This window comes from Phacochoerus africanus, chromosome 3 (genome assembly GCF_016906955.1).
Source record: "Phacochoerus africanus isolate WHEZ1 chromosome 3, ROS_Pafr_v1, whole genome shotgun sequence".
Classification (NCBI taxonomy): domain Eukaryota; kingdom Metazoa; phylum Chordata; class Mammalia; order Artiodactyla; family Suidae; genus Phacochoerus; species Phacochoerus africanus.
Window position 1 is genome coordinate 113851802 of NC_062546.1, and position 26011 is coordinate 113877812.

The 26011-nt window shown below is 49.6% G+C and overlaps 1 protein-coding gene across 7 annotated transcripts; it reads left to right on the forward strand.

The window, feature by feature from the left end:
* The first annotated feature begins 251 nt into the window (after positions 1–251).
* ADRB3 (adrenoceptor beta 3) lies at positions 252–25520 on the forward strand. Of its 7 annotated transcripts, XM_047772487.1 has the most exons (5): positions 252–322; positions 597–706; positions 5925–7577; positions 7909–8025; positions 8259–9470. In XM_047772487.1, exons 3-4 carry the CDS (start codon positions 6073–6075, stop codon positions 8003–8005), a joined length of 1602 nt encoding a protein of 533 aa, XP_047628443.1. In that variant the 5' UTR covers positions 252–322; positions 597–706; positions 5925–6072; the 3' UTR covers positions 8006–8025; positions 8259–9470. The 7 variants fall into 7 exon arrangements, with proteins under 7 accessions (XP_047628443.1, XP_047628444.1, XP_047628447.1 ...); XM_047772488.1 differs by lacking the exons at positions 7909–8025; positions 8259–9470 and adding an exon at positions 25351–25520; XM_047772491.1 differs by lacking the exons at positions 7909–8025; positions 8259–9470 and adding an exon at positions 25351–25409 and having other exon boundaries at positions 5925–7596.
* The last annotated feature ends 491 nt before the right edge of the window (positions 25521–26011 follow it).

The window sequence follows — 26011 nt, forward strand, 5'->3', positions numbered from 1 at the left end:
AGAAACCCATTGCTGTCTTTTCCACTGCCCCTACCTCCCAGGAGAGAGCTGACATTCCCAGCACTGTTTACATTCTTTTCTTCCTTGCCTCCCTGTTCCCCACCCCTTCTAGGACCTCCTCACTTTGGGGCCGCAGATAAACTGTACCCCTGCAAACAAAGCCATCTTCCAGCTCTGGGTGGAGCCTGGCCCCACCCTGATCTGCAGCTCAGAATCCCACCCTTCCTTTGCCCATTCTTCTCCTACATCCTCCCTCACCACTGGATTAAACCTTTCATCTCCTTGCAGGACCAGGGGGCAATCCAACTTCCAGGAAGCAGAGGTCAGTGTTAAACGACTGGTTGCCAGTTCCCAGCCCTCCCTGCATGTCCACCTCCCTGCCCTCAGCCCCCAAATCCTTGTCCAGCAGAGAAGGTAGAACAAGTTGCCAGTCAACTGTTCTCCAGGCTGGGGACCCAGGCGAACTGGCTTCCCTGCCCAACTTCATCACCCCATGTCCCTTGTGACCCCAAACAATCTCCTATTAAATCCTAATAGCACTGTGTGTAAAGGAGACACAATCACCCCAGCCTCCTCCTGCTGCCCGTATCTTGCAGAGCATCCATGAAGCAGCATTTTCTCAGGAGCCCAGGACTGCTGGGGACAGGCTCAGGCACAAGAGAGGCAGGAGGTGTGACCATGTGACCAAGATTGAGAGGACCGAAAGGTAAATGCGATTGTCACAATGGTAGTGGGAAGGAGCTGTCTGCTGGGGGGGTGGGGGGTGGGGAGCTGGGTTAAAGGTACAGTAGGCTATCCTCAAGATGTCACCTTGATTTCCCCAAGGGATGCCCTTCCTTGCTTGCTTTCCCTTCTCCACCACGGGACAAAGTTGCCCTGTGTCCAAGGCTGTTTCTAGGGAACAAAGCAAACCCCAACTCCCTCTATGGGGTGGGAAGCCCCCTGCTTGGGGGCAGCGGCTGGTCCTAGTCACCTCTGTATCAGGAAGCCTGACGTGGGGACTGACAGAGAGAGGAAAGTGCCCGGCGAGCCACCCCCTCCCACCCCCCCCACTCCCGCCCCATGCCCTGCCAGAATCCCCACCAGCAAGGCCCTCCTGTGAGGACCACGCTGAACGGCAAAATCGAGGATTTCTCTTTCCCCTCCTCCTCCTCATCTTCTCTTATTGAAGAAAAATGCCTTCCCTCCCTTTGGGATGTTCCAAAAAAAAAAAAAAAAGGTGGCTGTTTCCCATCCATGACTTCTTCAAAAACAGGAATGCTTTTTTGCCCCCTGCCACAGCCTCTCCCCTGGCATCGGGACCTTGACCACTCCCAGACTGGATTCTTTTGTGATGGGCTTTGGCCGTCCAAGAGGGTGTGGGGGGCTCAGGTTCCTCCTTCTTTCCATTCAAGAAAGTTCCTGGCTCCATCTTTTTTTTTTTCTTTTTAAGGCCGCACCCGCAGCACATGGAAGTTTCCAGGCTTGGGGTGGAAATGGAGCTGTAGCCACAGGTCTTCACCACAGCCACAGCAATGCCAGATCTGAGCCACCTCTGTGGCCTATGCAGTGGCTCAGAGCAACGCCGGATCCTTTCTTCAATGAAAGAAAGGGGCTGGAGTTCCCCGGGTGGTTCAGCAGGCTAAGGATCTGGCTTGTCATTACAGTAGTTTGTGTCACTACTGTGGCATGGATTCGCTCCCTAGCTTGGAACTTCCACATGCCTCAGGTGTAGCAAAAAAACAAAAACAAACAACGAAAAAACCAGGAGGTCCTGCTGTGGCACAAAGGGATCTGAAGTGTCTCTGCAGTGCCAGGATGCGGGTTCAATCCCCAGCCTGGCATGTGGGTTAAAGCATCCAGTGCTGGAGTTCCCATCATGGCACAGTGGTTAACGAATCCAACTAGGAACCATGAGGTTGCGTGTTTGATCCCTGTCCTTGCTCAGTGGGTTAAGGATCCAGCATTGCTGTGAGCTGTGGTGTAGCTCGCAGACACGGCTTGGATCCCGCGTTGCTGTGGCTGTGGTGTAGGCGGCAGCAACAGCTCTGATTAGACCCCTAGCCTGGGAACCTCCATATGCCGCAGAAGCGGCCCTAGAAAAGGCAAAAAGACCAATATAATAAAAATAAAAGCATCCAGTGTTGCTGCAGCTGTGTGTAGGTCACAACTGTGGCTCTGATCTGATCCCTGGCCTGGGAATTCCAAATGTCACGATTGTGGCCGAAAAAAGAAAAAGAAAAACAGAACTGAATGGATGGTGACAAGAAGGAGACAGGACAGAGGGGAAAACTTTAACACAGAGTCTTGGTCTTGGAAAAAGTACAAGGCTCAGTCCCCTGAGCTGGGCTTCCTTCTACCCTGTCACATAAACACGCACACAGACACACGCACGCATGAACTGGGTCATAATAGAGGACCAACCCCAAGCTCCACCCAGCAAGGGAAGGAGAAGATATCTGCTCTTAGAGCTTCTGTCTCTCTGGCCCCACCGCCACCCACATTTTCTAAATCACAGTCCATCACACGACTGGGCCCTGACCCAACTGGATGACCTGCCTCCTTGGAGCCTGAACGCTTAAACAGCGGCAGCCTGGGGGCCTGAACTCGGTAAATTCTGAGGCCCATATTCACAGCCTGCCTCCAAGGACACAGATCAGAGGTCATCTGGTGGCCCAGGGTCGGGGTAAAGCTCTCTCTGGGCAATGTGGGCGCCTAGCCACAGTTGCATGGCCTTGATGTACCCGCAGTGCTAACTGCTCTGGGGCCCACCATCAGAACGACTTCCCAGAGCTACAGGTCACTTGATGCGAAGAGGGCATTTGGGTACATATAGCCTGGAGGGGAAATGTGGCAATATCTTTTAAATTTGCAAATGGATATTTCTCATGACATAGCGATTCCATAGCAATTTATTCTACAAATATACTTACACACATGGGAAATGACATGATTCCAAGTGATTCATGGCCATGTCATCTTTTAGGAAAGGTTGGAGGTAAATCAGATGTCCATTAGTAACTGGTTTCCTAGATTATGGCCTATCCCTACAATGGAATACTAAAAATGGGAAGCTTTTGGATATTGGTCTGGAAAGGTCACACGTATCTATGGTTAAGTTAAGCTAAACAAGAACCTGACATAGTGTCCATGAGGATGCGGCTTCCATCCCTGGCCTCTCTCAGTGGGTTGAGGCTCCAGTGTTAAGAGCTGTGGTATAGTTTGCAGATTTGGCTCAAATTTGGTGTTGCTGTGGCTGTGGTGTAAGCCAGCAGCTGCAGCTCTGATTTGACCCCTAGCTTGGGAAAGTCCATATGCTGTAGGTGTGATCTTAAAAAGAAAAAAAAAGAAACACAAAGGCATGGCAAAAAGAAAATAATCTACAGACCAAAGTAGAAAAGGAGGGACCTTCTTCCCCCTGTCAGCCCCAAAGAAGAGGGGGGAAGGGGTGTGTGTGTAAGCGGAGAGGGGATGGGATGGGCCAGGGCAAAGAAGGAAGCTGGCCAGGCCCCCAGGTGCTGGAGCCCTGCTCTCTGCTGGCTCGTCAAAGCCTTCACTAACAGGGGCCAGAATTCCTCTCCTCACAATTGCCTTTGGTTATTGGCCTAATCCTTTTCCAAATGCAGGCACACTCAGGCGGCTTGGGAAATCTTGTCTTTTTGGAAACGTAAACATTTTTACACACTTCCTCAGAATAACAAGGTCACCCCTAAAGCAACGGCCTTTTTTTAGGGCCGCACCCACGGCACATGGAAGTTCCCAGGCTACGGGTTGAATTGGAGCTGTAGCTGCCGGCCTATACCACAGCCAACAGCAACTCAGGATCTGAAGCTTGTCTTCGACCTACACCACAGCTCGGGGCAACGCCAGATCCTTAACCTGTTGAGAGAGGCCAGGAATCAAACCCGCATCTTCGGAGATACTAGTTGGATTCAATTACCACTGAGCCACAGCGGGAACTCCCAAGGCAACAGCCTTTGAAGCTCCTTGACTTCCTGGTACCCCCTCTCCCACCCCCCAACTCTGATGTTCTGAAGAAAAAAACCCTGCTGAATGACATGGATTTGTTGTAGAGATTACTCTTTGAGAATCTTACAACACCCTTTTGAGATAAGTGGTGACACTCCGGGTGTTGCAAAACCCAGCTTGGGAGTGACTTCCCTGGTGATCAGCAAGAGGCCATGCCCAAGCACCTCCATGCATTTCCATGGATCCGAAGGCCTGCTTGGGGTACAGCACGGGCATGGGAAGTGTTTGCTTGGAGCCACTGACCAACCCTGCTTGAGAGTGAGCTGCTGGGTCCCTGGGAGACCAAACTGGTTCTTCTTCCTTGGGGATAATTTTAGGTCCTCACTTCTCCTCCAGTCTCTCTAACTCCCAGCCCCTGGCTCAGCCTCCCAGAGGGAGTGCTTAGACCAGGGACTCTACAGGGTTCTTTTGAAATACAGAGCTGTTCAAAGGAGACTAGCTAAGGCATGGCCCTGGAGGCATTTTCCGTTATAATTTTTACCCCTTTTGTCTCATTGTTTCAGGGGAGGAGCTCAAGGATCAGGTTCTGATAGGACTTAATAAAAGTATCATATCTTCCTGCCCTTCAGCTTGAACCCAGGGGCCTGTTTGGCAGCCTCACAGCCCTACACCCAGTTTGAGAGGAACTTGGAAGAAGTGGGAGAGCTTGGCTGGAGAACCAGCCTTCAGTCTGGGTGGGGGAAGGGGGAGGGAGGGGGGCTCTGGGCTTCTTCAGGTAAAGGGACCCTCTAATGTGATATAGGAGAGACTTCAAGAGGCATTAAGATACCAGGTCTATGGTTCCACACACTCCAAGCCGCAACCTGTGGATTCCTCAACTCAATGTTTTCTAATTTTTGAAAGTTCAAGAATAAAATCTTGGAGTTTCTGTTGTGGCTCAGTGGGTTAAGAACGCATGAGGATGCGGGTTTGATCCCTGGCCTGGCTCAGTGGGTTAAGGATCTGGCATTGCCACAGCTGCAGTGTAGGTCACAGGTGCGGCTTGGATCCTGTGTTGCTGGGGCTGGGGTGTAGGCCAGCAGCTGCAGCTCCCATGTGACCTCTAACCTAGGAACTTCCATATGCCACGGGTGTGGCCCTAAAAAGAAAAAAAAAGTTCAAGAACAAAAATCTTCAAAGAAGTAGAGAGAACACTTTGCCACAGTGGTGGAAGATTTGTGGCAAGTTGAGGGGTGATGGTGGATAATCCACAACCTCGAACCCATTCATTTTTATCTTCACAATAGAAAGGTTTCAAGAAAAGGGGCCCATCTAGAAGTTTTCTAGGTGTTAAGGTGTGTGGAGGGGGCAATGTGGGATGGGGAAGACAGAGAAAGTGAAACTCTCAGTGTCCCAGGCTACCTGAGGTCAAATCCAAATGAGCAGGCAATGATAAAGAATCCTGAAAAATGAAAGATTTTTCCAGTAGCTGAAAAGGAAAAAATGAAACAAAAACATAGAAAACCAGAGTGACAGGGAAAGTAAGTGAATAGATGAGAAGGAGCCAGATCCCACTGGAAGGGCTTGAGAGAAGAGGAAAGAAGCTGGTTGCCCTCTCTGACTTAACTTACAGTATCTTGAGGGGGCACTTAAGTAGATGAGGGGTAATGCCGGTCGATTTGCTTGCCTTGAGAGGGTTAACTTATTTTTTCTTTCTTTCTCTTTAGGGCAGCATATGGAAGTTCCCAGGCTAGGGGTGGCATTGGAACTACGTCTGTCTGCCACAGCCACAGCCACAGCCACACCAGATCTGAGCCGCATCTTCGACCTACACCACAGCTCACTGACCCACTGAGCAAGGCCAGGAATCGAACCCACGTCCTCATGGGTACTAGCCGGGTTCGTTTCGGCTGTGCCACAACGGGGACTCGGGGTGGGTTACCTTTTCCTCTGACACGGTAAAGGGTCTGGGGGCTCTTCATTCTTTTTCGCTACAGTTGCTGCCATCCGAAAATTGATGCTGAGTTCCAGAAAACCAGGGTGACCCAAAGTCGCTGCGCTATGTGTGGAGCTGGTCATGGCAAGAGTGGGCACACTGTGGCAGAGAAGACACGGCCCGACTAACTTTTACATATCTTACTCCGGATGTGGCTAATGGAGAAGTCGGGCCTCCATCTCGCTCCCCTCCCCAACCCCCATTTCCCTCCCGGATGCCGCACATTGAGACTATCGGCTGCTGCCCCTTTAAGGGCCGCCACTCCTCCTCCCACCCCCTCCCCAGCGATGGCACCCAGGGAGTCGGAGTGGGGGGAGGCTGAGTTTTCAAGCCAGTCTACTAGGGAAGATGGCCCAGGCCGAGGGAATCGCTCCCACGCCCCGCCACCCCCTCTCCTGAGCCGAGTGAGCAGGGGGACCCCTTCCCTCTTTCCCTCCCGCCCCACGCGCGACGCGGGAATGGCTCCGTGGCCTCAAGGGAACAGCTCTCTGCCCCCTCGGCCAGATGTCTCCACCCTGGCACCCAATACTGCCAACACGAGTGGGCTGCCAGGGGTGCCTTGGGCGGTGGCACTAGCGGGGGCGCTGTTGGCTCCGGCAGTGCTGGCCACCGTGGGAGGTAACCTGCTGGTAATCGTGGCCATCGCCCGGACGCCGAGACTCCAGACCATGACCAACGTCTTCGTGACTTCGCTGGCCACAGCGGACCTGGTGGTGGGGCTCCTGGTAGTGCCGCCGGGGACCACGTTGGCGCTGACGGGCCACTGGCCCCTGGGCGCCACTTGTTGCGAGCTGTGGACCTCGGTGGACGTGCTGTGTGTGACCGCCAGCATCGAAACCCTGTGCGCCCTCGCGGTGGACCGCTACCTGGCCGTGACCAACCCGCTGCGCTACGGCGCGCTGGTCACTAAACGCCGCGCCCGGGCAGCCGTGGTCCTGGTGTGGGTCGTGTCCGCCGCGGTGTCGTTCGCTCCTATCATGAGCAAATGGTGGCGCGTGGGGGCCGACGCCGAAGCGCAGCGTTGCCATTCCAATCCGAGCTGCTGCACCTTCGCCTCCAACATGCCCTACGCGCTGCTCTCCTCCTCCGTCTCCTTCTACCTTCCGCTCCTGGTGATGCTCTTTGTCTACGCGCGAGTTTTCGTGGTGGCTACGAGCCAGCTTCGTTTGCTGCGCTGGGAGCTTAGCCGCTTCCCGCCAGAGGAGTCTCCGCCGGCGCCGTCTCGCTCTCAGTCGCCAGGCCCGGGCCGGCCGTGGCCCTCGCTCGCGGGGGTGCCCTCCCACGGCCGGCGGCCGGCGCGCCTTCTGCCTCTGAGGGAACACCGCGCCCTCTGCACCTTGGGGCTCATCATGGGAACCTTCACTCTCTGCTGGTTGCCCTTCTTTGTGGTCAACGTGGTGCGCGCCCTCGGAGGCCCCTCTCTGGTGCCCGTCCCGGCTTTCCTCGCCCTTAACTGGCTAGGCTATGCAAACTCTGCGTTCAACCCGCTCATCTACTGCCACAGCCCAGACTTTCGCAGCGCCTTCCGCCGCCTGCTGTGCCGCTGCGGGCCGGAGGAGCACCTCGCGGCCGCCTCCCCTCCCCGAGCTCCCTCCGGCGCCCCTGAGACCCTGACCCACCCAGCCGAGTCCAGGCAGAGCCCGCCGCTCGACGAGTAGGTAACTGAGGCGAAGGTATCCGGAAGCATTCGATATCTCCTCTGGTCAACTTTTTGAATTTGGGGTTCTGTAGAGAAGGTGGGGCTGGGGAGGGTCTCTGAATTGAGAGAAGACGGGCACAGAGTAGGGAACCGAGGTGGAGCCCAGGGCCCTTTCCTTTCCTGCATCCCACCCACCTTGCCTTGGGGTTGAAGCAAAAGAGGCCTGGCGGGTGGTTCTCTACCCCAGGAACGAAGGTGCACCAGGAAGGTGCCGCTGTTCCCCAGGCTCCAGCCAGCCTGGTCAGCTCGAGTTTTGGTTTTCTAGCTCAATTTTTTCTCTGCCCAGATTTCTGGCCACGGCTTGGGCTGGCTTTGACTTGCAGATAAGACTAGAACACCCCTGCCCCACCTCAAGCCCTGGAGTTCAGCTCTGGTTTCTTTGAAAGGCTTGAGAGCAGCTAAGGTAAGAACTCACCTTGAAGGTGAAGACTAGACGGGGGTAAGAAACCTGTGAGTGCACTTTCCTCCCCCTTAGGAACAGGGCCAGGCTGGCGTTGGGACTGGGTTTTGTGACTGGGTGGATCCCGGAAGCGTCTGTGTAACTACAGGTGCTTCCCAAAGTCCCTGACCTTGATCCATTTTCCCCTAATGTCTCTCTTCCAACCCTCTGTGCCTTCAGTTTATCTCCATTTTCAGGGCTTCCTGGGGACTTTTTTAGGCCTTGAAGAAACAGCTCTGTTGATCCAGAACCTTTGGAAAGCCTCTGGCCTTGTACAGAATGAGCCCTGTGGAGATTCTCAGCTGGAAAACTCTGCTCTCCGAAACCTGAAGTCTGGGCATGGGAGGGGGAGGGGGATTCCTTACCAAATGGCTTTTCACCAACCTTTCCCTCTCTCTCTCTGAGAGAAGTTGTCTAAACCCCACCCTTGAACTTCACCACTACCTACCTCAGCAGCTGGAGTGCCCGGCTGCCCTTTAAAGAGCTGGCTGGCTTTGCTCACTCGTGTGCTGTGTACTTAGGGCAAAGACAGCACCCTCATTCTGATCATTCTGCTGCCCAGACCCTGAAGAACCACTCCATGTCCTGGAGGCCCGGTGGCCCAGGCTGAGAACAGAAAGCTAGAAAAAAATCGAGGTTTGAGGTTTTGTTCCTGGCCTTCTCACTATGGCTCTCTAAGGACCAGTCTCCCTCACTTTAGACACCGGACAGCTCTGATCTACCGCACAGCCTGGTCAGAGGGACTTCTTTAGGTTTTTTTGGGGGGTGGACTCGTGGGTTCATAGGAAGGTGAAACATTAGAATGGATCCCTTCTTTTCCTTTAGACATCCAACGAATAAATATTGCTGAATGCAGCTTATCTGTTGCTCTCTTTTCTCTCTATTTGTTTTCTCTGCATAATCCACTCTCTCCCTTCCTAGAGCTGGCTTTTGACAGAGGCAATAAATTAAGACTAATCCTTGCCTCTTTCTCCCCAATCCTCATGAAACAAAAAATGGAAAGTCTGTTTGGGCATAGGAGATGGGAATTTGAGCCTTTGACACTCCTGTCACCCCCCCCCCCCCCTTTCTGAAATTCCTGGAAGCCATGCTGTTCACAGAACTGAGCGGAGAACTGCAGAAGGATGGAGTTACTGTTCCCAGGAACAGGGCATCTAGTGTATGCCAGTTCCCATGCTATAAGCCACTGGTGGATTCATAAGATCCAATTGCCACCAGCAAAGTGTTTTGTTCAGTGCTCTGTGTGTGCGTGTCTGGAGGCATAGACCATTGCTTGTGTTGGGCAAATGACTTGCTATATAAATATATTCTGACATTTCCCGTCCCTTCCATAACCACTACCTTCTCACTCCCTGTCCTGGCCTGTGGCAGTCTATGTTATCCTCTGGAAGTAAAACTGGAGTAACAAGGTTGTGCTTGTTGGTAATCTTTTTTTTTTTTTCCTTATTCCAATTTTTATGAACCTTATCAAGCAGTTTCCTATGGAAAGAAAATTTCTATGGGAAGCCCTGGGGTCATTTTGTGAGTTCTTATTTCAACTCCCTGAGCAGAGACCATTATTTGGGCTGAGTTACAGGATGGCCAGTAAATCATCAAAAGTTTACCATGCTGGATGACAGCGGCATACAATGCCTTGGCTAAGTTCAGGGGCTCCAGGGTTATAAAACTTTGTTCTGCCCCAAGGATAAGCTCAGTAGATTTCCACTTATGGGTGTTCCCTGTGAACTGGACCTGGTCTGGCCAGCTCTCTTTTGTCTAGGACTCCAGGTTTTATTTCTTAGGATGTTTGCATACCAAAGATGACTTTCTCCTTTTCAACCCTGAGCTGTGTGGGATCTCTGGTGTCTGAGCTGTGGAAGGTTTCTTGGCAAGGACTCAACTTTGGAACCCTTGGTGGGTACGGAAGTGTCCTTTGAGCCTGAGGATTCGTAAGAAGACCTCCTCTCCCCATCTCTGGATATTTTCCCAGTGTCGCTGAGGGAAGTTGCCCAGTCAGTCCTAGGCTGGGGGCGGGTGTGGGGGAGAAGAATGATTCTGGGGAGGAAGGGGGCTCTGGTTTGTAGAACTGTCCTTGAATGCTATCCAGGAGCTCATTCAGCTTGAGTCTTGTTCGGCACGTACCCGCGTGCCAGCTGTCAGGCTCCTCTGCAGTGTTTAGACTTACACTGGGGCCGTGGACCCCATCTGTGAATTGTCACTAGTGCATCTGACAGACAGAGAGGCAGCCAGCCTCTCCCATCATTGCTCCAGCAACTTGTGGCCAGGTGTTGGAACGAGATTTACATCCTTGGATGGCCATCGTGCTGCTCTAGCTAGCACTCAGCCCGAGCACTTGACCTGTGGAAGACAAACAACCATCCTCTGAGCCCAGAGATGTGAAGTCTTACTGAGCAATGAGAACAAAGAACCTGTGGAACCCCGACCCTGACTGGGGGTGGGCAGTGACAGGGAGAAGGGGGCTGAGTTGGAAGGCAGGGAATGAGTGACTAGGCTTTTCGGTGGAGGGAAGTATCCTACTGTCTTTTTTTTCTTTTCTTTTGCCATACCCACAGCATTTGGAAGTTCCCAAGCCAGGGAGCAAACCAAAAAAACAAACAAAAAAACCCCAAAAAAACAAAGAGCTTGTTGTGCTGATTCTAACCATCTACCAGACTCTGAGGTTCACTTTCTTTTCTCTACACTCTCTGCTTGCAATCAATCACACTGAGCAAAGTCACTCAGTATCTCTGTTTGCCTGTGAATCAAATGGAGATTATATGACTTTATGCAGCTCCTGCAGACTGGTTTTGAGGCTCAGATGAGAGAGATGGTCTGTGAAAAGATTTCGGAAATTGAAAGGGCTCCTCCAGTATAAGTGGAGTCATCAGAGTACGGAGCTCAGACCAAACTCAAGTCCCCTGGTTCTGGTCCTTGCTTTTTAGTCTGGCTTCCATCGGCAGCCTGGATCTTGGACCCACTTGTCTTTGGTCACCGTAGATGTGTCCTGTCTTATCTTTCCTCCCCAGGTTCATCCCCACCTCAGGTTGATTTCACTGGTTTTATATCCATGTCATTGTACACCTCTCTCTTGGGCTCTGTTTTCATGTTCAGACCCTTGTCTGGCCTGTGCCTGACCTTTTGGTCATGGTTTGGTTCACCCTATCACTGGGTTGCAATATTTAGAATGAGTTCATTTTAAGGATGGTCTGGGTTGGGGGGGGGCTCCCATTGTGGCTCAGCAGAAATGAATCTGACTAGTATCCACGAGGATGTGTGTTCGATCCCTGGCCTCGCTCAGTGGGTTAAGGATCTGATGTTGCTGTGGCTGTGGTGTATGCCAGCAGCTGTACCTCTGATTCAACTCCTAGCCTGGGAACTTCCATATGCCACAAGTGTGGCCCTGAAAAGCAAAAAAAAAAAGGATGATGATAGGGGAGGGAGAGAGATGGGCTGGGACTTTGGGGTTAATAAATGCAAATTATTATATTTAGAATGGATAAGCAATGAGGTTCTACTGTGCAGCACAGGAAACTAAATCCAATCTCCTGGAACAGACCATGATGGAAGATAATGTAAGAAAAGGAATGTGTGTGTGTGTGAATGATGGGGTCACTTTACTGTACAGAAGAAATTGACACTGCATTGTAAATCAACTCTAATAAACAATGTTTGTTTTTTTTTTTAAAGGATAGACAGAAGGTTTAGAATAGAGGCACTTCTAGATGTCAGTGCTTTGTGGTACATTCATGAGAATGGAGCCCTAAGGAACCAGAAGAGGGAGATGGGGTATGAGTTTGCTACACCTTCTATAACAAATTACCACAAAAATAAAAATCATTCCTACAGTTCTAGAGGCTGGAAGTCCAAAATCCAGTCTATTGGAAGGGTAATGCTCTCTCTGAAGGCACTGATAGGGAGAATCACTTTTTTTTTTTTTTTTTGCTTTTAGGGCTACACTTGTAGCATATGGAGTTCCCAGGCAAGGGGTCAAATCAGAGCTGCAGCTGCTGGCCTATGCCACAGCCACAGCAATGTCAGATCCAAGCTGCATCTTCGACCTACACCACAGCTCACAGCAACGCTGGATCCTTAACCCACTGAGTGAGGCCAGGGATCGAACCCACATCCTCATGGATGCTAGTCAGACTCACTTCCACCGAACCATGATGGGAACTCTTAGAATCACTTTTTGCCTCTTGTAGCTTCTGATGGTTGCTGGCAATCCTTGTTGTTGCTTGGCTTGTAGCTGTATCAGCAACTTTTTTTTCTTTTTTCGTCATGCCTGTGGCATATAAAAATTCCCAGGTTACAGACGTGATAAATTCATTTGAGTAATTAAAAAAAATAAAATAAAAATAAATTTTAAAAAATTAAAGAAAAATAAACAAATAAAAAATAATAATCAAAATTCCCAGGCCAGGGATCAAATCCAAGCCACAGCCGGGACCTACCCCACAACAGTAGCAACACCGGATCCTTAACCCACTGTGTCTGGCCAGGGATGGAAACAGTCCCTCCACAGAGACAAGCTGGATCCTTAACCCTCTATGCCACGGTGGGAACTCTTGCAACTTCTGCCTCCATCTTTGTGTGGTCCTCTCCCCTTACGTGTCTGTGTCCAAATTTCCCTCCTCTTATAAGAATACCAGCCATTGGACCAGGGCCCAACTTCATTCCCTAGGACTTCATTTTAACTTGATTACATACGCAAAGACTCTATTTCCAAATAAGGTCAAAGTCACAAGTTTTGGAGGTTAGGACTTCAACACATCTTTTAGCAGGATGCAATTCAACCCAAAACAGAGGTGTGAGGGGGCAGAAGGAATGCTACTACTCCAGATATTCCATGCTCATCTTTTTTGCTGTTGTTGTTTTTTGATTTTTTGCTTTTTAGGGCCTCACCCACGGCATGTGGAAGTTCCCAGGCTAGGGGTCAAATCGGAGTAGTAGCCACCAGTCTACACCACAGCCACAGCAACCCGGGATACCAGCCACGTCTGCAACCCAAGCCACAGCTCACTGCAGCACCGGATCCTTAACCCACTGAGTGAGGCCAGGGATCAATCACACATCCTCCATGCATACTAGTCAGATTTGTTAGCGCTGAACCATAATAGGAACTCCCTCCATGCTCATCTTATTCCTGCTGTTTCAAACCCACATTCTCAAGGCTTATTCCTGCTGTTTCATCCTATAATCAATCAGAAGGGTGGTTGGAAGTGCTACGCATTCCTGGATTTCCCTTTCCAAGCCTTTTCTCCCAGCAACCTGGGCCCAGATTTCAGAGGCGATTCATGAAGTCAGACCTTGTGTTTGTTGTCTCCTGTGGGCAGAAGTTGCTCTTTATTCTCCATTCTTCCCTTACTCCTTGAGTAACAGAACCCCTAAGTTTTAGCTGGGCACATGGCCTCCTTAAAGACACGTCACTGCCTCACCTGCAGCTCATTGTGGCTACACAACTAAGTTCTAGCAGAATGAAGTGCGCACTTTCGGGTCTTAAAGGGAAAGAGTGTGTCGCCATGTCCACTTCTCCCCTTCCAGCTGCCTAGAATGCAGGTGTCATGATAAGAACTGAAGCAGCCATGCTGGGTCATGAGATGGCAAGCATGTATTGATGGTAGAAGAACCAGATGGTGGAGCCTGTGTGTCCAAAAGTGTGAAGTCACCGTTTCGTTCCTGCACTGTTTATATTTAAGACTCTTACATGAAAAAGAAAGAAATTTTTAGCTTGCTTAAGCTAGTTGTTTTAGTCTTTTTTTTTTTTCTTTTTAGGGCTGCACCCACAGCATATGGAAGTTCACAGGCTAGGGGTCTAATTGGAACTGCAGCTGCCGATTTATGTCACAGCCACAGCTCTGGCAATGTCAGATCTGAGCTGCATCTGCAACATATGCCATAGCTTGTGGCAACACTGGATCCTTAACCCACTGAGCAAGGCCAGGAATCAAACTCGAATCCTCATGGGTAGTAGTTGGGTCTTAACCTGCTGAGCTACAATGGGAACTCCAGTCTTTTTTTTTTTTTTTCTTTTGCTTTTTGCCATTTCTAGGGCCACTCCCACGGCATATGGAGGTTCCCAGGCTAGGGGTCTAAGTGGAAGTGCAGCCACCGGCCTACACCAGAGCCACAGCAACGCCAGATCCGAGCTGCATCTGTGATCTACACCACAGCTCACAGCAAGGCCAGATCCTTAACCCACTGAGCAAGGCCAGGGATCGAACCCACAACCTCACGGTTCCTAGTCGGATTCGTTAACCACTGAGCCATAACGGGAACTCCTTTCTTTCTTTCTTTTTTGCCATTTCTTGGGCTGCTCCCTCGGCGTATGGGAGGTTCCCAGTCTAGGGATCTAATCGGAGCTGTAGCTGCCAGCCTACACCAGAGCCACAGCAACACAGGATCCGAGCTGCATCTGCGACCTACACCACAGCTCACGGCAACGCCGGATCATTAACCCACTGAGCAAGGGCAGGGATCGAACCCTCAACCTCATGGTTCCTAGTTGGATTCGTTAACCACTGCACCACGACGGGAACTCCCCCTTTTTTTTTTTTAACAGCTGCTGAATCAAACATTCATCAGTGAAAGGAGGCAGCAAGAGGGTTTCAGTGAATGGGAATCTGCGTACTTTCTGTTATGAAGGTGTCTTGGCTTAAAAAGCTGCCTTGCTTTGATATCTCTAGGGCAACTCTGACCTCTGGAAACTGGCATCTCTGCAGAGTCTGTGTTTGTATCACATCTGTGGTCACCAAGTCCATTCTCTTGACATTGATTCACACGGGGACAATGATCAGTGAATGCACTGGTTTCCCAAGATGCGCCCAACAAATGACCACAAATTTGGTGGCTTAAAACAATGGATATTTCTTCTGAAACTGTCCTGAAGTCCAAACTCAAGGTGTCTATTGGCTGGTTCCTTCTGGAGGCTCTGAAGGAGAACGGGTTCCTGCCCCTTTCCTAGTCTCTGGTGGCTCTAGCATTCTGGCTTTCCTTGACTTATAGACACATCACTCTGATCTCTACCTCTGTCTTCACTTTCCCATGTGTGTCTTCTCCTTTTCTGTCTCTTCTAAAGTCTTGTCTTTGTAAGAGGCAGATTGCATTTCAATTGGGGGCCCATTCTAATCGAGCATGCTCTTGTATCTCAAGATCCTTTGGAGTTCTCATTGTGACTCAGCAGGTTAAGAACCCGATTAGTATCCATGAAGATGTGGGTTTGATCCCTGGCCTCGCTCAGTGGGTTAAGGACTTGGCGTTGCCATGAGCTTCGATGTAGATCACAGATGCAGCTCGGATCCGGCGTTGCTGTGGCTGTGGCGAAGGCTGGCAGCTGTAGCTCCAATTCAGTCCCTAGCCTGGGAACTTCTGCTGCCCTAAAAAGGAAAAAAAAGAGATCTTTGCTTTATCTGCAAAGACCCTTTCCCAAATAAGGTCACATCCTGAGGTTCTGGTGGATGTATCTTTTGGGGACCACTGCACAACCCACCTCACTGAGAGATACTTGTGAACCCATTAACTAAGCATTCTGGTCTCATGAGATTACCATCCACTCCAGTCCCTCCTCAGGGAGGGGTTATTCTCTCCAGAAGCTCTTGGAGATTTTTTTGTTTTCTTTTCTTTTTCCGTTTTTGGCTATACCCTCAGCATGTGGAAGTTCCCGGGCCAGGGATCGAACCCAAGCCACAGCACTGACAATGCAGGCAGGATCCTTAACCTGCTGAGGCACGAGACAATTCTTGTTGGCTCTTGGACTCTGTGGTAGGCAGAATTCTGAGATGACCTCCAAGGACACATGTCCTTGTACAACCCCCTCTCCTTGACTTGGGGCAGGGCCTATAATTTGCTTCCAACAAATAGAAAATGGCAATGATATTACTCCTGTGGTTATGTTATATTATATGGCTGAGAGGAAGGGATTTTGGAGTGGAATTAAGGTCCCCAATCAATTAAGTTAATAGAAAGGGAGGTTAGGAGTTCTCATTGTGGCTCAGCAGGTTAAGAACCTGACTAGTGTTCGATCCCTGGCCTTGCTCAGTGGGTTAAGGATCTGGCATTGCTGTGAACTGTGGTGTAGGTTGCAGAATCGGCTCGGATCCTGAGTTGCTGTGGCTGTGGCTGGCAGCTGCAGCTCCGATTTTTCCTTTAGACTGGGAACTTCTAAAAGCTGCAGGTGTGGCCCTAAAAAAGAAAAAAAGAAAAAAGAAAGGGAGGCTACCTGGGTAGTCCTGACCTAAGCAGGTGAGCCTTTTCAAAGAAGGTCAGAGACAGCCCCACTAGTCTTGAGGCAGCAGTCACCATGATTTCTACAGCCACACGGAAATGGAAACTGAGTCATTCTGGAAGGGGACTCTGGGGTTCAGGTGAGACTGTGGCCCTGGCCAACATTGTCATCACAGCCTGGTGGACCCCAAGCAGAAGACCCAGACTCCTGACCTGAGAAAACAGAGAATAAATGTGTGTTGTTCTGAGCAGCTCTGTGGTAATTTGTGACACAATAGAAACTTACCTCACAATTCTGCCTCAGGCTGCTCTAACAGTCCCTCTCTGGTCCTGTTTTTTTTGTTGTTGTTGTTGTTTTGGTTTTTTGTTTTGTTTTTTGGCCGCTTTGCGGCATAGGGAGTTCCTGGGCCAGGGATCAGATCAGAGCCACAGTCTCAAACTAAGCCACAGCTGGATCCTTAACCCACTGTACCTGGTAGGGGATCAAACCCACGTCCCAGTGCTCCCAAGATGGTGCTGATCCCACAACGCCACAACAGGAACTCCTCTGGTCCTACTCTTAAAGATTTTCTATCAGAAACCAAAAGTACAATGGAACCACAAGCTCAGGAAGGTGTCAGGATCTGCCATGGTCTACTAATCTCCAAAGGACTCTGGGAAACTCTTGCCTGCCTGGTCCAGGAACAGGGTCTCAGCCTCCATCCTTCACTCCTGAGGGAATAACCAGTTAGTCTATGATTCCTTGCCCCCCACCTCCTCCACCTTTTAAGAAAAGCAGGAGCTATAGCTGTTAAGGAACTGTGCTAGCATCCATGAGGACTCGGGTTCAATACCTGGCCTTGTTCAGTGGGTTAAGGATCTGGTGTTGCCATGAGCTGTGGTGTAGGTCACAGACACGGCTTGGATCCCACGTTGTTGTGGCGTAGACAGGTAGCTACAACTCCAATTTGACCCCTAGCCTGGGAACCTCCATATGCCTCAGGTGCAGCCCTAAAAGGACAAAAAAAGAAAAGTAGGAGCTAAAGATTCAGAACCCATCAAGCTACAGTTTTCTTTTTGAGCTGCTACTAGGAGCCACACTTTATAACACAAAGGTACAGCAAAATACATTTCCCAAAGTCTCTTCTGCAAGAAACACAATGAAGCATCACGGCTTCTGCTGTTGGTTTTCCCAGAGGGGACAGGGGATGGGTCAGGTCCTCCCAGAGAAGAGAGCACTGGGAATGCGAGCATTTCTCATCAGCTCAGTGCCACCCAAGGCATCTGTTTGTTTCCTCTTCCAGACATTGGATCATGTAAGAGGGCTCTTCCTGTGGGGGCTCCCCTCGGGCCCAAGTCTGAATTTAACTGATGTTGGGACACTTCCCAAGAGCCACAGACATCTGCTTTGCCAATGGAGAAATTCTTACCATTCTAGGGGAAGGAGAAACATAGGGGCTGAGAGCAGACATTTCCTTCCAGCACCATCGAGACTCAGAGGGAAAGAGTTCCCGTTGTGGCTCAGCAGTAATGAAACTTACTAGTATCCTTGAGGATTTGGGTTCGATCCCTGGCCTCGTTCAGTGGGTTAAGGATCCAGTGTTGCCATAGGCTGGCAGCTGCAGCTCTGATTGGACCCCTAGCCTGGGAACTTCCACATGCCATACATGTGGTCCTAAAAACCAAAAAAAAAAAAAAAAAAAGAAAGAAAAATTAAAAAAGACTCAGAGGGAAGAACTAATCCTAGGAGCAAATAAGTTCTTGCCCTCTAACCCACTCCCATGCCCACCCCCTTGGTATGGCTGCTGGCTAGCTGGTTTGAATGGTGTTATGGTATTGCAATTCTGACATTATAGGATGAACTATTTTTTTGTATATTTTTTTAGGGCCGTGCCTGGGGCATATGGAGGTTCCCAGGCTAGGGGCTGAATCAGAGCTGTAGCCACTGGCATACACCACAGCCACAGCAATACCAGATCCAAGCCGTGTCTGCCACCTACACCACAGCTCATGACAACACTGAATCCTTAACCCACTGAGCAAGGCCAGGGATCAAACCCGCATCCTCATGGATACTAGTCAGTTTCATTTCAACTGAGCTACAACGGGAACTCCTTTTTTTGTCTTTTTAGTGCTGCATCAGCGGCATATGGAAGTTCCCAGGCTAGGGGTCAAATCGGAGGTACAGTTGCCGTCCTACCCTACAGCCACAGCAATGCCAGATCTGAGCTGCATCCACAACTTATGCCACAGCTTGAGGCAATGCCAGATGCTTAACTTGCTGGGTGAGGCCCGGGATTGAACAGGCATCCTCATGGATACTAGTTGGGTTCTTAACCTGCTGAGCCACAATAGGAACACCCAATTTTTTTAAAAAAAAAAACTTTGGCTTTTCTTTCCTTTAACATGTCTTGCAAGTTGTAATGAAAAAGAACTGTTTCATGGAGTTCCCGTCATGGCTTGGTGGTTAATGAATCCGACTAGGAACCATGAGGTTGCAGGTTCGATCCCTGGCCTTGCTCAGTGGGTTAAGGATCCCGCATTGCTGTGGCTCTGGCGTAGGCCGGGGCCTAGCTCTGATTGGACCCCTAGCCTGGGAACCTCCATATGCCACGAGTGCAGCCCTAGAAAAGGCAAAAAAAAAAAAAAAAAAGACCTGTTCCTTAAAAAAAAAAGAAAAAAAAAAGAAAGAAAGAAAAATGTAGAAAATGTGGGCAAAGTAAGTGAACATTATTACTGATACATAAGAGATTGTTTAAATTAAGCAGTTATTTCTCACAACCTCCAGTCTTCATCTGGTGCCTGGGATTTTTATGGAGGACATCTGGCAAGCTTACCCGCTCGCCACAGCCATATCTCAGGGCTTCATCACTTCTTAACTGAATTAACAAAAATAGTCTTCACTTGGCCTTCTTGCCTACTTCTGGCTCCCCTCCAGTTCATTTTCCACAAGCCCCCAAAGGGATTTTTTGGAAATATAAATCTGACAGTGTCATTCTCTTTCCTAAAATTATTCAGTGGTTTTCTGAAATGTTGGTGGTAGGGTGCAGACCCTTTTACATAAGGCCTGGCATTAAATGGGTGTGGTAAGTTCCTGCCTTCACAGCCTGATTTCTCAACATTCCCCTCCCCCATACAATCTTATTCCAACCACTCTTTTTTTTCCCTGGGGTAAGATTTTTTTTACCCTTTTTTTTTCCTACTGTACAGCATGGTGACCCAGTTACACATATATGTACACATTCTTTTTTCTCAAATTACATGTTCCATCATAAGTGACTAGACAGAGTTCCCAAAGTTACACAGCAGGATCTCATTGCTCCAACCACTCATTGTCTTTTTTTTTTTTTTTGTCTTTTCTAGTGCTGCACCTGCAGCATATGGAGGTTCCCAGGCTAGGGGTCTAATCAGAGCTGCAGGCGCCGGCCTACACCACAGCCACAGCAATGCCAGATCCAAGCCGAGTCTGCTCCCTACACCACAGCTCACGGCAACGCTGGATCCATAACCCACTGAGTGAGGCCAGGGGTCAAACCTGCAACCTCATGGTTCCTAGTTGGATTCGTTAACCATTGAGCCACGATGGAAACTCCTCCACCCACTCTTTAATTCACTAAAGAACAACCACCCTAGGAGATCCCATCGTGGCTTAGTGGTTAACGAATCCGACTGGGAACCATGAGGTTGAGGGTTCGATCCCTGGCCTTGCTCAGTGGGTTAAGGATCCAGCGTTGCCGTGAGCTGTGGTGTAGGTTGCAGACGAAGCTCAGATCCCGTGTTGCTGTGGCTCTGGCGTTGGCTGGCGGCTACAGCTCCGATTAGACCCCTAGCCTGGGCACCTCCATATGCTGAGGGAGCGGTTCTAGAAAAAAAAGTCAAAAAGACCAAAAGAAAAAAGAAACAAAGAACACCCACCCTGGCCTTTTTGGGGGGCTTGCCTGCAGCATGTGGAAAGTCCCAGGCCAGGGATCCAACCCGAGCCATAGCAGTAGTCAGAGACACAGCAGTGACAATACCAGCTCCTTAACCCGATGAACCACTATTTTTTCGGTGGGGGGTCTTTTTAGGGCTGCACACGAGGCGTATGGAGGTTCCCAAGCTAGGGGTCGAATCAGACCTCTAGGTGTCGGCCTATGCCACAGCTACAACTCAGGATCCGAGCCGAACCTACACCACAGCTCACGGCAATGCCAGATCCTTAACCCACTGAGTGAGGCCAGGGATCGAATCAGCATCCTCATGGACACTAGTTGGGTTCATTAACATCTGAGCCACGACGGGAACTCCTGAGCCACCATTTTAAAAGACTGTACCCTCTGTGGCCCATCAAACACAAACTACCCTCTGCTCATCCCCGGCATCCGTCCCTCTTAGCAGTACATTTTTATCCAGTGAACAGGCTCTAAATATGTTACAAAGTAAAACTGACAGGGTTGACCTATAGCTTGGATGTAGGGTAGAAGAGAAAAAGAGAGAAGCTGAGGCTGGGACCAAGAGTTTTGGCCTGAGAACCTCAGCAAAATGGACTTGCCACACTTACTAAGTTGGGGGCAGTGGGGAATGATGGGAGGATATGAGTTAGTTTCTGGGCAAATTAAATTTGAAAAGTCTATTAATGATTTTTTTTTTGGCTGCCCCAAGGCATATGGAGCTCCCAGGCCAGGGATCAGATCTGAGCCACAGTCACGACCTAAGCCACAGTTGCAGCAACGCCAGATCCTTAGCCCACTGTGCCAGGTGGGGGATTGAACATGCGTCCCAGTGCTCCTAGGAGGCCACTGATCCCATTGCGCCACAGCAGGAAGTCCTGAAAAGTCTATTAATGATTTATTTGGACTATAAAGTAGGCATTTGGATTTCCAATCAGAAGTTCCGAAAGAAGCTGAACTTGGATATAATGTGGTCAGGCCACCCAAGATGGCTGCTCTCTTGCTCTCTGTACCTCCCCTGATCCACCAGTCCCTGCCTCACCTACACCCTAATTACCTGACTGAACTCCCCTCTTAATCACAGAGCCTAATCAGTAAATGCTTATGTACTTGGTGCAATTGTTCTAATCTTTAGATCAGAACCATCTCCACTAGGATAGGTTATCAAAGGGTCAGTGAGGGGAGTGCTTGGCTGCTGGTTTCCCTGGTAACAAATGAGCCAACTGGATGTCAATCTTCCGTTCCACCCCTCAACTGGTCATCTCCCTATAGCCTGGGAGCAAAGACTACTACTTTGTCCTGCCCACTATTGACCGCACACACAGTGGGTAGTCACTCCAGGATCTTGCCGCAGACATGAAAACTCCCCCATCCATTATACTACTGATGTCTCTGTCACTGACTCTGGGTTCTTTCTTGAGGTCTTGAGGTGGGGCAAGTGCAGGGCTTGCAGGCCTGTGGGGTGCAGTCCAACAAGTTTGACAGAAGAGTGTTTATGCTCATGGAGGTGGATGAACTCATCTGCAGGGTGACCACAGATAGAGAAGAATTCAGAGGGTGTCAAATCGACACGTTGCACATCCCAAACTGACACAATGTACACATATCAATTACATCTCCATAAAGCTGGAAAAAAATAAACTCCAGGCAAGAAAAACAAACAAACAGAATTCAGAGGACTCAGCACTGGAGCAGTATAACATTTAGAGGTCAGAAGTAGAAGGAACCAGGGGTTTCTGTTGTGGCTCAGAGGTTTAAGAATGCAACTAGTATCCATGAAGCATGAGGATTCAATCCCTGGCCTTGTTCAGCAGGTTAACGTTCTGGCATTGTTGTGAGCTGTGTTGTAGACTGCAGATGTGGCTCGGATCCTGAGTTGCTGTGCTGCGTAGGTCAGCAGCTGTAGCTCCGATTCAACCTCTCCCAGCCAGGAACTTCCATATGCCATGGGTGCAGCCCTAAAAAAAAAAAAAAAAACAACTGAAAGAAATAGAGGGAAACTCAGGAATTCCTGTCGTGGCTCCGTGGAAACACATTTGACTAGCATCCATGAGGATGCAGTTTCCATCTTGGTCTCGAGAAGTGGGTTGAAGATCCGGTGTTGCCGTGAGCTGTGGTGAAGGTCACAGACGCGGCATGGATCTGGCGTTGCTGTGGCTGTGGTGTAGGCCAGCAGCTGTAGCTCCAATTAGACCTCTAGCCTGGGAACCTCCATGTTCTGCGGGTGTAGCCCTGAAAAAAAAATAGTGTCCTGGATCCAACGGGAAGAAAGTGTTTTAAGGAGGAAGTGGTCAGTTGTGTCCCACGCTGCTGAAGCATCAAATAAAGGGAGGAGTGAGAATACGCCATTAGATTTGACAGCAGGAAGAGTCTGTCATTCTTGACCTTGATAAGAGCAGATTTTTTTTTTTGGTCTTTTCTAGGGCTGCACCCACAGCATATGGAGATTCCCAGGCTAGGGGTCTAATTGGAGCTGTAGCCGCCGGCCTATGTCACAGCCACAGCAACGCGGGATCTGAGCTTTGTCTGCAACCTACACCACAGCTCACGGCAACGCCGGATCCTTAACCCACTGAGCGAGGCCAGGGATCGAACCCTCAACCTCATGGTTCCTAGTCGGATTCGTTAACCACGAGCCATGATGGGAACTCTGAAAAGAGCATATTTGATGGTGTGGAGGTAAGGAATTGCCGATCAGGGTGGGTTCAGCAAAACTTGGTAAGTGAAGTGGAGACAGAGTATAAACGCTCCTCCAGGAGTTCCCTGGTGGCTCAGGAGGTTAAGGACCTGGTGTTGTCACTGCTGTGGCGAGCATTCCATCCCTGGCCTGGGAATTTTCACATGCTACAGTTGTGAGCCAAAACAAACAAACAAACATTCTTTTAATAGCTATTCCTCTCTCTGAAGATCAGAGATTGTGGTTGATGATCCTACTGTCATCTTGATTGATCTGGGCATACTGTTTCCCAGAATCCTTGTTAGAGTCTAGGTTAGCATTGGCTAAAAAAGGAACCTGGTCAAGGTCTAAGAGATGGAAGTGAAGCGACATCTTTTAATACCTGAAGGACCTCAGAGTGAGATCCTGAGGCAGAGGTGCTGGGAGGGATCCGGCTGGTCTTCAAATGCTTCTACATTCCATGTCCAGCTCTGCTTACAGACGGATGCACCACTGAGCGCTGGAGCACCTAAGTCTGCCACAGGACACTTGGCTACAGCCCCACATGTGGTAGTGTTGGAAATTAAGATAACTCTGGCTCCGGTTATCAGTGTCGGAAAGTGAGACACATGGACAAAGAGAAATCTCGACAAGGCTCTTCAGCAGAAGGGCACCAGTACTCCAAAAAGCGCATGCTCCGAACAAAGGACCCTCCCCTATTTATCCCTAATGCAGGTGATTTACCTGTCCCCTTCCCATTGGTCAGGTCAGGGCGCACATTCTTCCTGGTTGGCTAATTGAAACAATTTGTTGCTGGGAGAAGAGGTAAAGAGGAGGGGGGTCGCAGGGGGCATTTCAGCGGAAACCGGAGCAAAATGGAGTAACCAAGATTTCCTTTGATAGAAAAGACATTATGTTACTTTCCTCAGTAGCTACACAGAAGCCACATCTTCTCATAGACCTTGCCACCCATTCCCCCTCCTCAGTCCCATTCCTGCTGCAGGATGTCTGGCTTCTCGAATTTCCCTGCAAGCTCTAAGATGGTCACCCACAGGTGGTTCAGACAGCCTGATTCATGATTTTTCTCTGACCCTCTAGCTCCCTCCTTTGGACTTTCACGCCTCCAGCTCCCTCTCTAGTGCTGTGAGGTCTGGTTCCTGTAACACCCACATCACTCACAGCAATTCTGTTTCCTTGGGTGAACCCTCACTGGCACACGGGTAATAGCTGGAGAGGTGATGTGAGGTCACAGGAGTGTTTGTTTTTCAGATGTGCATTTTGCTGCCTGTTTGTATGCTCCAGAGAACGTTCTAGTAGAGAGGGGGAACTGACAAAGGAGAGGGGAAGGAAAACTGCAGAGGCAGGGAAGCTGAGACCCAAGGCAGAAAGGGAAGGCCTGGACTGAGAGGGGTTCAGGACAAGTGGGTTCAAGCAGGGTGCTAAGAGAGGAGACAGAGTGGGTGGGTACTCTGTGCAAGGAGATTGGTGGCTATGATCAGAGCATGTGAGAATCTTTTCACTCTGTGTAGCCACAGGTGGGACAGGGGTTGGAGTCCAGAGAGGAAACTTTCCTGCTTCCTCCTGCTGCAATGGGGACCATAGATGTTTAACAGGTTTGGAAGCACAAGGCCAACAAACATAAAAATAGCCATTAGGGAGTTCCTGTCGTGGCGCAGCGGAAATGAATCCGACTAGGAACCCATGAGGTTGCGGGTTTAATCCCTGGCCTCGATCAGTGGGTTAAGGATCCGGCGTTGCCGTAAGCTGTGGTGTAGGTCACAGACGCAGCTCTGATCTGGCGTTGCTGTGGCTGTTGCATAGGCCGGCAGCTGTAGCTCCGAATAGACCCCTAGCCTGGGAACCTCCGTATGCAGCAGGTGCTGCCCTGAAAAGCAAAAAAATAAAAAAATAAATTAAAAAAAAATAGCCATTAAAAGGAATTCCTTGGTGGCTCAGTGGGTTAAGTATCCGGCATTGTCACTGCTATGGCTCTGATTACAGTTGTGGCAAGTGTTCGACCCCTGGCCTGGGAACTTCTGCATGTCGTGGGCACAGCCAAAAATAAAAGGGTGGTTTTTAAGAATTTTTCATGGACGATGCAGTGAACACCGGCTGACTGAGCCCCTTCCTCCCCTCTCCCATTTCTGAGAACACTTGGAATCTCTTTTAGTGAGCCCTTTGGTCCATTCTTAACTGTGCAGTTTGGGAGATTGACACCCTCCTGACGCCACAGCTCTAGGTTGGTTGACACGAGTGTCCTATCCTCAGCCATGATGAGGTCAGGGATGGGTCTGTGACTCATTGCAGCCAACAGAAAGGAGGCTGCCACCAGCCAGCTCCACTTTGCAGAATTGGGCTGCCTTTAACACCTGCATGGAATTCCATTTTAAAGATTTCCTATTATCAGTGTAAACATTCCTTCAGTAATTGGCATTTAGCTTATTTGCAAATATAGCTGCAGTACAAATTCCTTGAATGCATATCCTTTTGCACATTTGCTACATCCACTTTTTCTCCCAAGCACAGAGTCAGCCAGAGAATAAAGAGGAAACATCCAGAGGAGCAGAGCCAAGGGAACCACAGAAGATGAAGCTGGAACCCTGATGACGCATTACGATCCAGTTTGAACTATGAGCAAAGTCAGATATACCTGGTCTGCCAGGCCCGAGAGCCAATAAATGCCTTCTCTTTCTCCAGCTAGCTTGGTTTGGGTTTATTATTATTATTATTATTATTACTTGTGGCATAAAAAGTTCTCATTGGTATAGATGATAAAATTCTCACAACTGAAATGTGAAGTGAAAAAAGTCTGATGAAAAATGACATGGCAATTTTGATATCAATGATTTTTTTGCCTGGACCTGAGGCATATGAAAGTTCCTGGGCCAGGAATTGAATCCGAGCTGCAGCTGCGACCTATGCCTCAGCTGTGGCCATGCCAGACCCTTACCCAACATAAACATCCTTACATAAACATCTTGAAGAAGAAACTAGATGAGGGTACACCAAAATGTTCACTGTGGTTGTAGAGTGACTCTAGGATATTAGTGTTCTTTGTTATAGTGTTTTGTTGTTGTTGTTGTTGTTATCTTTTTGCCTTTTCTAGGGCCGCACCTGTGGCATGTGGAGGTTCCCAGGCTAGGGGTCTGATCGGAGCTACAGCTGCCGGCCTACACCACGGCCACAG